Source organism: Triticum dicoccoides, chromosome 7A (genome assembly GCF_002162155.2).
Source record: "Triticum dicoccoides isolate Atlit2015 ecotype Zavitan chromosome 7A, WEW_v2.0, whole genome shotgun sequence".
Lineage (NCBI taxonomy): Eukaryota > Viridiplantae > Streptophyta > Magnoliopsida > Poales > Poaceae > Triticum > Triticum dicoccoides.
The window spans coordinates 641149596-641160425 of NC_041392.1; the positions used below are offsets into that span (position 1 = coordinate 641149596).

The 10830-nt window shown below is 41.1% G+C and overlaps 1 protein-coding gene and 1 pseudogene across 1 annotated transcript; one reads left to right on the forward strand and one right to left on the reverse strand.

Annotated features, from left to right (window-relative positions):
• Window positions 1-1857: 1857 nt before the first annotated feature.
• On the forward strand, window positions 1858-2323 carry LOC119332523 (annotated as a pseudogene).
• A 3102-nt stretch (window positions 2324-5425) lies between these two features.
• On the reverse strand, window positions 5426-9008 carry LOC119332739. Its single transcript, XM_037605891.1, has 4 exons — window positions 8719-9008; window positions 8156-8439; window positions 7094-7314; window positions 5426-6229 (listed from the first exon to the last, which is right to left on the reverse strand). Exons 1-4 carry the CDS (start codon window positions 8922-8924, stop codon window positions 5654-5656), a joined length of 1287 nt encoding a protein of 428 aa, XP_037461788.1. The 5' UTR covers window positions 8925-9008; the 3' UTR covers window positions 5426-5653.
• Window positions 9009-10830: the final 1822 nt, after the last annotated feature.

Sequence of the window (10830 nt, forward strand, 5' to 3'; positions counted from 1 at the left end):
CTATGGAGTAATCTAGCAACGATGGGAAGGAGAGTGCATCTACATACCCTTGTAGATCGCTAAGCGGAAGCGTTCAAGTGAACCAGGTTGATGGAGTCGTACTCGTCGTGATCCAAATCATCGATGATCCTAGCGCCGAACGGACGGCACCTCCGCGTTCAACACACGTACGGAACGGAGACGTCTCCCACGCCTTGATCCAGCAAGGAGGGGGGGAGAGGTTGAGGAAGAGAGTCCAACAGCAGCACGACGGCGTGGTGGTGATGGAGTGGCAGTTCTCCGGCAGGGCTTCGCCAAGCTCACGCAGAGGAGGAGAGGTATTGGAGGGGAGGGGCTGCGCCAGGTTCAAGGGGGTGGCCGCCCTCCCACCCCTCCACTATTTATAGGTCGGGAGAGAGGGGGCCGGCCCCCCTAGATCCCATCTAGGGTTGGGGGCGGCGGCCAAGGGAGGAGGAGTGCCTCCCAAGTCAAGTGGAGGCCCTCCCCCTTAGGGTTTCCCCTCTCCCATGCGCATGGGCCTTGGGGGGGCTGGTGTCCTTGTCCCATTAAGGCTAGGGCGCTCCCCTATAGCCCATGCTGCTGTATTGGACGAGGTGGAACATTTTCCGGACCTCCGGACCCCTCCGGAATCCTCCGGAACCTTCCGGAAGCTTCCCGGTACAATACCGGAAAAAACCAAACTTTTCCCGGAACCCGAACAACAACTTTCCATATATAAATCTTTACCTCCGGACCATTCTGGAACTCCTCGTGAGGTCCGGGATCTCATCCGGGACTCCGAACAACATTCGATAATCACATACTAGTCTTCCTAATAACCCTAGCGTCATCGAACCTTAAGTGTGTAGACCCTACGGGTTCGGGAACCATGCAGACATGACCGAGACAACTCTCCGGCCAATAACCAACAGCGGGATCTGGATACCCATGTTGGCTCCCACATGTTCCACGATGATCTCATCGGATGAACCACGATGTCGAGGATTCAATCAATCCCGTATTCAATTCCCTTTGTCCAGCGGTATTGTACTTGCCCGAGATTCGATCGTCGGTATCCGATACCTTGTTCAATCTCGTTACCGGCAAGTCTCTTTACTCGTTCCGTAACACATCATCCCGTGATCAACTCCTTGGTCACATTGTGCACATTATGATGATGTCCTACCGAGTGGGCTCAGAGATACCTCTCCGTCACACGGAGTGACAAATCCCAGTCTCGATTCGTGCCAACCCAACAGACACTTTCGGAGATACCCGTAATGCACCTTTATAGCCACCCAGTTACGTTGTGATGTTTGGTACACCCAAAGCATTCCTACGGTATCTGGGAGTTGCACAATCTCATGGTCTAAGGAAATGATACTTGACATTAGAAAAGCTTTAGCATATGAACTACACGATCTTTGTGCTAGGCTTAGGATTGGGTCTTGTCCATCACATCATTCTCCTAATGATATGATCTCGTTATCAACGACATCCAATGTCCATGGTCAGGAAACCGTAACCATCTATTGATCAACGAGCTAGTCAACTAGAGGCTTACTAGGGACATGGTGTTGTCTATGTATCCACACATGTATCTGAATTTCCTATCAATACAATTCTAGCATGGATAATAAACGATTATCATCAACAAGGAAAAATACTAATAACTAATTTATTATTGCCTCTAGGGCATATTTCCAACACACACACACACATGAATCCTCGCTTTTCTCACTCTGTCCCTTCGTCCTTGTTGTGTATCCGCGTAGTCCGAGGTCCCCGTCCCCGAAAGAAACCTAGAAGAGATTGAAACACAACTCTTTTCGCCGCCAGTGAAGCCTCGACGACTCAAGTCGCGACTCGCCTAAGACGATGTAGATCTTCATGAAGACCCTGACAGGTAAAACCATCATGCTGGAGGTGGAGGGCAGCGACACCGTGGACAGTGTCAAGGGCAAGGTCTAGGATAAGAAAGGGATCCCGCCGGACCAGCAGCAGCTCATATCTTCGCCGAGAAGCAGCTGGAGGACGGTCGCTTGCTGGCAACTACAACGTGCACAAGGAGTCGACGCATCCCCTGGTGCTCCGCCTCCGCAACGGCACCACCATCAAGGTCAAGACACCCACCGCCAAGGAGATCGGGATCAACATCGAGCCCACGGACACGTCCGACAGGATCAAGGAGCACGTCGAGGAGAAGGAGGGCATCCCGCCCGTCCAGCAGAGGCTCATCTTCGATGGCAAGCAGATGGCCGCCGACAAGACGGTGCAAAAGTACAAGGTCAAGGGCGGCTACGTGCTCCACCTCGTGCTCGCCCTCAGGGGCGGTGCCTGCTAGAATTTGGGTCTTATGGTCGCTCGCTTTTCCATGAGGGTGTAGCTTTGGTTTTTTTTCTTGCGTATGATTTTGGTTGGAACTTTTTGAACAGTGTTTGAGTCTCTTTAAAGCCATAATGTTTGAGGCCAGGTTACATGTACGTACAATCACAACAGTTGTCTGCACAATAATCTTTTCCCATCCGTTCATATATTTTTACCACCAATCCACTAAATCAAAGATATGAAAATTTGTTTTGAGGCAAACGTTGCCTCGCCGTTTGAATAAAGATACTTGCACTAACCAATCAAAGATATGCAATTTTTTACCGCTATAAGGCACGGTGCTGACCGTCCGACTGGATCGGACAGACGAGAACCACGCGGAAATGCTGTCCAGAATTCAGTCGTAGAATGGACCAATTTTGACCCGCAAAAAAATAGAATGGACCAATTTCTCCTCCAGGCTATGGCCTGGTTGACTCTATATCTATGGTCGCACAAAATGGTTTTTCTTTTGGATGAATTTATTTGTTGGGCCAGTGAAGTTAATATATAACACCAATAGGTTTTGGGCCGAGTTATGAAAATGTTTTTCCAGTGTATTTTCTGCTATATTATGAAAATATAAATTATTTATGCACTATTCAAATGAGAAATATGAGCCCAAATTTATGTTGAAAGTTACTTTAATGATGAGAGATTTTTATAATGTTTTTCCGTGGGTTATAATGGACCTAATTATGGTATCAATCATTTTATTTATCTTTAGTGCTTTCTAAGTTGTTTCAGTTCCTTTTATGTTTATGCATTGGAAATAAATCTAGTATTATGCTAAAATCATGTTTCAATTTTTTGAATACGGTTGAACCAATTGGAAATTGCATTGAAAATTCATGTGGCATTAATGTTAAATGTGATTTCATGGCAATTTTTAATGATGATCACCTTTTAGCATCATTTTAATGTGAAAATTCATCTTGTAAAATGATATATTCACCATTATTACTCACTCACTAAATTTTCCAAAAAATATTATTTGAAAAATTTAGTTTAGTGTGTTCTTTATGTTGATGTCATCATTATCAACAAGCACATGCCACCTAAGGAAATGTTGATTTTCGTGTGGTTTGGTTTTCCACACCCCACCATGCGGCACAATATGTTTGGCCGGCATGCCTAACGGGCAAAATTAATGTTTTCTGATGGTGCATTTTATCTTATTGAATGCACTGTACAACTAGAATGGCGTTGATGAAATTATGGTCGATTCTCTAAACTAGCTCGCTCCAGAATAAGTATAATTGAGCATGCTCAAAATAAGTGCCTCAACTTTATTATAACTTTGTACTAACGTTAGTACAAAATATAGACACTTATTTTAGGACGGAGGGAGTATAAACTAGCTACAGTTGGTAAGTTCTTTGTCAAGTGATTAGAGATAAGGTTATGAGGCGAATATTCTTTTCCCTGGTTAAAATTTCATCAAAAAGGGAGCTGACCTCGACACAAGAAGCCGGTCCATAAAAGTTACGGTCTCGAATGTAAGCAGTCCAATACTGAACAAACACTTGTTTCAAAAATGGCGCGACAAGTCGCGCAACCGCTTCTAGTAAGTACACTACCCTTCAACTGTCCAAAATTTCAACCAGACTGTAGCCAATCTGTTGAAAATGGAACACAAAATTTGACGACGAAATCCACGCGACTTTTACAACCCCTGCGACCTTTTTGTGTTCCATCCAAACTCAAACATGTGAGAGAAAAACAAGAAGCAAGCAAAAGATGCTCCGCAATTGCTTACCGAAAGTTGTTATACAACTATTGCAGCAGATAAAAAATCTCTTAATTTTATTAAACAAAGGTCAGCTGATGTACAAAGCATGCCAACAATGTAATCTGCAGAAACTAGTATTCTTGTAGTGTTATATGGGATCAAACCTGAATTTTGTTCACATGTTATTCGGAAGATTTACGACATGTGCTAAACCAAATATACTCCGGGTGCGCAGCAAAATGCAGCAAGTCGCCTGCATTTTCATTTTCTGAGTAAACATGGGTGCATTAGCATCGCCATATTCAAAATGATAGGTGCTAATGAAAATGATTGAAACTTATAGGCCGAGTGTCCGGGCACATCAGCATCACCATGTTCAGAATTCAACCTTTGTGAAAACACAAATTCATTTTCTACTGATGGACTCAAACTTTCAGCAGAGTTTCATCCAAGACACCACATCTGTGCCAACACCAGATGCTTCATCTAAGACTAAGAGAAATGCAGGTGGCAACGTTGAAGTAGTGTCCATTGTCGAACACATTACAGGCTAATGTCACTGCACCACTGATCAAACAGTTTCGGAATATTAGAACCGTGATGCCAACGCAAATAGGTTTCTTATTATACTGTCTGAAGAACAAACCAAGTTTAGCTAGTAGAAACACAACAACTGCTTGGTTTTCTTGAACCCATATCTCAGTGGAAGGAACTGGGTTCTAATGTGCCGCAGTCATACCCAAAATATACAATACTTGTGCCCTGTTTTAGGGCAACCCAAAACAAAATTCAGCAACTTTTGGTTTTTGGGCAACTGTTTTGGCCGAAGAGGGACTTCATCAAATTCATACTGACATAGATTTTGTTAGATCTGGTATAGGAGGCACTGCGGTGGCTGTATGCATGGACTCTTCTGGGAATTACTTGCGATCATGTACGCTAGTAATTCATGGCATGAGAGAAGTTTCAACTCTAGAGGTATCGCTTGCAGGGAAGCTCTATCTTTGGCGGATGATCTTCTACTTCACAATTTTCTAGTGGCTACTGATTCTAAGCAGGTGGCTAATGATATCAACATGGGCTGCACTGGTATTCATGGTCTGATTGTAGCTGAGATTAAGTTAAGGACAACCAAATTTAATTGTAGTTTTTGTTTCTGAGAGTCAGGCCTTGAATAGAGAAGCCCATTTACTAGCCAAGCTTTTTGATTCTTTAGATTGTGGTAGACATGTCTGGTTGGGACAGCCTCATGATCACATTTATTTTCCCAGTTTTGTGAACCATGAATAACAAAGTTTGGTGGTTCTTAAAAAATGAAGTTGCTGGAGCCGTTTTTTGCCCTCCAAGTAGTCAAAAAGCGACTGAGATGCTCTGACTGAGCACGAACAACACTATGTACAGATACCAGAACCAGTGTACCCCAAATGGCTAGGATTGTCAGGTAATAGTACTGAAACATGTTAACCAGAAACATGTAAAGATACCCTAAACAGTTCAACAGTGTCCACGTACAACTCGCTCTAGACTGTTGACCGGGTCTTGGCCCATTCCTCAGACACAACTTTTTGACAAACTTTATTCAAGCCCTACAATAAGCCTGGTACGCAGAGTCGACCAAGTCACCTTCACTGAGATCAACCCAAAATCAGTCTTTATCTCTCGAGTATCAAGTCCGTGCGTGTCTGCCTGGAAGGAACAACATCGTTCCGCTGAACCAGATGGCCCCGAGGCCGCCTTGAACTTCAAAACCAGAGTGGAACCATCCACTACAGCAACCACAGACCTCTTTAAATGACGTGACTCGCCAACTGTACCATTGAAGAGCCGAATTCCTTCGTTATAACCACCGATAAAACAGCGCAAGCGCAGATGAAAACTGCTCTGCACTTCTGACACGGCAACTTCAATATTCGCCATGACTGCGTCATCAACACGTGCTATGGTTAAGTCAACCGCACCACAGTCGCCTTGGATGCGATTTTTCAATGCACGATTCCATGGGCCCACGTCGTCTATGTCTGTTACACCATCAATCAGCTGGTAATCATCCCTTTCTTCCTCACCTACCTTGATCCTCATGTCATATTCCACTAGAATACTGGAAATCAAATCTATCCCTCGCTTAGGGCCAGCCATGTCGATGAGAGAACCCTACAAATTTGTTACTGTTTAGTAGCTCTCCATATGGAAGTAAGAAACAACTAAAGCTTTATACTACCTCTGTTTCTAAATGTAAGACGTTTTGGCAATTCAAAAATTGAACTACCAAAACACATCTTACATTTAGGAACAGAGGGTGTACTTCTCTAAGCTGTTTTACTTGCAACATTAATTTTGTGATACTTTACAATTGCTGACCAACATCTTTGCCACATATCAAACTGACTGGTTACATAGTGTACACCAGTGTTTGGGAGGGGGGGAAATTGGCCCTCGGTATTTATTTGACATTGTTCAGATCCCAATTTTTACATAAGCATGTCGAAATGAGAAGAGAAAACAAAATGACTTAATAGTGATGCAATGATTCATGCTGGTGTGTTAAGTAGCAACTAAGAGCCCGAACTATTCTGTTTGATTTTGTTTGGAATACATGATATACTCACTCAGTTCCATATTTTATAAGTTTCTCATAGTAAATCACCTTTCCACAATATAAACTTGGTGTAATGGTGGCCTAAACAATCCAAACTACCATTCTGCTAGGTCTGTACAGATAAATCACAAGACTTGAGAGTGCTTGCTGTTCCATACATACACTAGGTTTGGCCTTACAATGTGAAATGAATAGATTTGACATAAGTCAGGTATTTGACCCCCCCCCCCTACTGTATAAATCATTTCCTCAGATGGTTTCGCCCACACTGCAACATCCACCTAATGTGAGAACTTCCCCAGTGGGTACTTAAAACCATATGGAATGCTTCAAGGGGACAAATACATTGTTTTATACTTGAGGGGGTTATTAAGTAGACTTATTGCTTGAAATAATCGTAGGTAAGTATGGATTCGCACCTGCTTCACAATGATGGGATCATCCCTGCTTATATTGACAACATAATTACGCAATGTATCCAGATAATCCCGCACTGCTATGTATCCATACAACTCTACTGGGCCAAGATCCAGAGTAAGTTCAGCCAACTTTAATGAGAAAATTTGTAACACGCGATTAGGTTGATGCCGAATGCATTCTCCATTGCGGATGTCACAATCTGTGGGATCTGGTAGCCGAGCTTCATAAAAAAAGTAAAGAAATAAGTTAAATTGTAATGGAAAACAATACAGGAAAAAAATAGTCGTCATACAAAAAGTAAGCGTGTCACTAGAGGATTCCATGGCCCTATTGGAAGTTTCCTTTTCATCCAAATGAAAATTATCGATGTTCTTTCTACTATGAATTTCACTCCATCAAAGGTTTTTGTTTTAGGAAACCCAAAGAAAAGCAGGTAACATTTCATCATGTCAGCAACTAAAGGTCCATTTCACCCTCCCAGATTATTTCATAACCCCCTAAACTTATTTATTTGTTATGTCTACCCGAAGAATTACTAAAACAAGTCAATTCAGCCCTTGATGAAAATATTCTATTGTTTCACTTTCTAGAAGTCTTATTGTAAGTTAGTTTTTTTATTTTGATGGTAGATAACATCAGTCTGTATAATAAAAAATCATAATTTTCGATCCTGCATACTTGGGAGCAACTAAACCTACTTCAATGCTCATGGTACAAAAATATGTGCTAAAAATGCGGTTTATGAACATATTTCTGTACGGTACATGGTGACAACAAAAAGGATAAAAACCAGTCATGTGGCGAACCGGGGTGGGTTGGTGGAGGCCCAGGATAACCAAACTAAGGTAATGCAGGAATCTGAAGAATTTCCTCCCCTACTTTTGCAAAACCTAACAAATGCAACTCCTGAATGCCAATGCATCTACATTTAACTTGTAAAATTAAGGAAAGTAAAGAAAAAAAGCCAGATGATTTCAACAGAGAACACATCAGTTGACACTATAGCTTGAAAAAGGTGCTTGTAACAAATTGAAATAGGTAAAGAGAGATTATTTACTTACTCTCACTACAGTCATCAACATTATACATCCTTTTCCACGAATGAGTGTTCCTGTATAAAGAACCATCACGGTGTGTGCTTTTTGGAAGAAATCCCAGGTCAAGAATATCATCTTCTTCGGCATCGCTTGCTACCAATGCGCTCCTTCTATTGGTTGCACTCCTCCCGTTTTCATCACAACCAGAGATGTCCACAATATTCGAAGATGCATCATGTTTGCCGGCTATAGTATTCATATCTTGCAAGGTTGTCCCACTAGTCATGCTCCGAGATCCAGGTGGAAATCTATCACCAAAGAGAATAAAGAGCAAATCTGAGCACCCGACAGAAAATTCAATTCTTTTTCGGTTCCCCTTTCATTTTCGTCGGATTAACTATAAGACCCCACACCCCCTGCCTTATTTACAAAAATCAACACATAAGGATAATTAAAAGGGATTTTTCTCGAATACGCTCGGATAATTAAAAGGGGTAAAAAACCACAGTTGGTCAGAATCCAGATCCAAAACTATGATAATAAGAAACTAAAGGCGAAAATTTTGGCATCAGATGATGAGAGCATACCGGGAAACACGACGGACAGGTAGATCTGGAACCATCATGAGAGGGAAACTTCGCCGTGCAAGCGGTGGTGGCGACCAGTAAGGCGGGGCAGAGGCCATGAAAGAGAGGAGAGGTCGCGAGGTAGAGGAGAGGCGGCGCAGTGGGTCATGAGAGATGGCGACGCCAGGTCGCCGGAGGAGACGAAAAATCTGACGGAGGATTGGCATCTGAGCGCGCGGCGGCGGCAGAGGTGGGGTGTGCCGGTGTGGAGAATGGGGAGAGGAAAGGGCTGAACGCACGGGGCCGGTCTTCTTTACTCTCTTATATCAGAATAGCACACATATGCCCGTGCGTTTGCAACGGGAGAGATATTTTATTTACGACAAGCAACAAAAAGATAATTAATTGTGTTAAAAAATGGTCTTCACAATGGTAGGTGAGAGAGTAAGGAGTTGCGGCCTTCTCACTGGACATGTTTGGCTCGTGAAATCTTAATAGTGGTGGAGTTGGTAGGCGTGGTGGCGAGCACCCAACTCATCCCTTTTTCTTTTGCATGCCTCCTCATTTGGTGGATGTGTGACGACCATCGAAACACGGTTGCTTCGACCACTCTCCTATGACAGTGTAACCAGATGGATTACTAATTGCAGTGCATAAATCCTCTTACACAAGTATAATCAAGCATGAATGTCCCTTTATTACGAAGGTTTATTCCCTTTGATTATTTTAGCACTTATGTTAAAAAATTGAAAGCCCGGACAGTTAAAAAAATGTGAACATTTATTTTTAGAAAATTCCATATAATTAAGAAAACAAAAAAATTAGAAAGAGGAATAGTTATTTAAGTTCGAAAAAACATGTTGAAACCATGAACATTTTATAAAAACACAAAATTAATATTTTTTTTAAAAGGGGGACATTCAGAAAAAAATTAAAAATGTTTTCTTAGACGCAAACATTATTTTGTTTTTGTGAACTTTTCAATAAAATAGGAATATTTTTTGGAATATGGAACATTTTATAAAATATTAACTTTATAAAAAAATCTATAAAAATTCTAAAACAGAATCTTTTTTAAATGGCAACATTTTTTAAATGTTGAGAAAATTTTGAAACCAGTTTTTTTAAGTTTATAATATTTTTCAAAACAATAATAAAATTTTATAATGCTGATTTTTGAATATTTGAATAAAAAATTAAATTGTGAATATATTTTGTATATTTTTATTTCACGGCAAAATAAAAAAAGTGAAAAGGAAAATGAAACATTTAAATGGCCCGGCCCAGTCTTGGGCGACCTGTGCGTTCCTTGAACTATTTGTCGGTATGTGCAACAAATAAGGTATTTTTAACGCCTGGGCAGGATAATTACTGGGTTGGCTTTGTTGGGCTGGAGTGCGCCCGGCCCAATTGCGGAATTCTGGAGAAACTTTTTGTCTTTTCTAGTAGATGCACAAAAATTTAGTACCACCTTGGATAGAAAAAATATTTTCAACGATGAATGGATGAAAATATTGGAGAAACGCACTTTGCTTTATTAGTAGGTATAGATTTTCACTTTTGCAGAAAATCCCAGATAATTATTGATAATCAACCCACATGACAGTTTTAAGTCAGATTTTTGTTTTGTTAGGAAACTAGCGGTGTGACCCGCGCATTTGCGCGGCTAGATTAGTTACACATTGTTATGATTATTTCTTTATTTGTATTTTATTTATTTTTATAATTGCAAAATGTTTATTTTTATTTATTTATAATAGAATTTCTAAATGTTATAAAATTATATAGCCATATTACCACATGACTATGAATTATTTGTCCCACATATATTAGCACATGACTATACAATTTTTGTTTTACATGATCTACTGTCTTATCTTATTCAGGTGCACAACTGAACAATCTATTAAGTCATCAATAGTGATGTTTCTGTTTAAGAATGGAAGTTAAAGATCCCGTGGGTTGCCATGCAAAAACAACACTTTCATACTAATATGTAAGTTCCAGTTTACACTCTAGTGATCCCGCAAAAAAAAAATTTACACTCTAGCTCCCATCGTTAGCTAGGATTAAGTAGAGTTCTTTTCTTTAATCTATCTCATCATTAGACATAATTTATTTGTGTCATCCTTC

Excerpts from the sequence above, each read along its gene's own strand:
- LOC119332739 (XM_037605891.1), bottom strand. The coding sequence starts at position 8,924 with ATGCCAATCCTCCGTCAGATTTTTCGTCTCCTCCGGCGACCTGGCGTC. Across the intron at positions 8,440-8,718 it reads CCTGTCCGTCGTGTTTCCCG|ATTTCCACCTGGATCTCGGA; the intron begins GTATGCTCTCAT and ends CTTTGGTGATAG. Across the intron at positions 6,230-7,093 it reads ATCCCATCATTGTGAAGCAG|GGTTCTCTCATCGACATGGC; the intron begins GTGCGAATCCAT and ends ACAAATTTGTAG.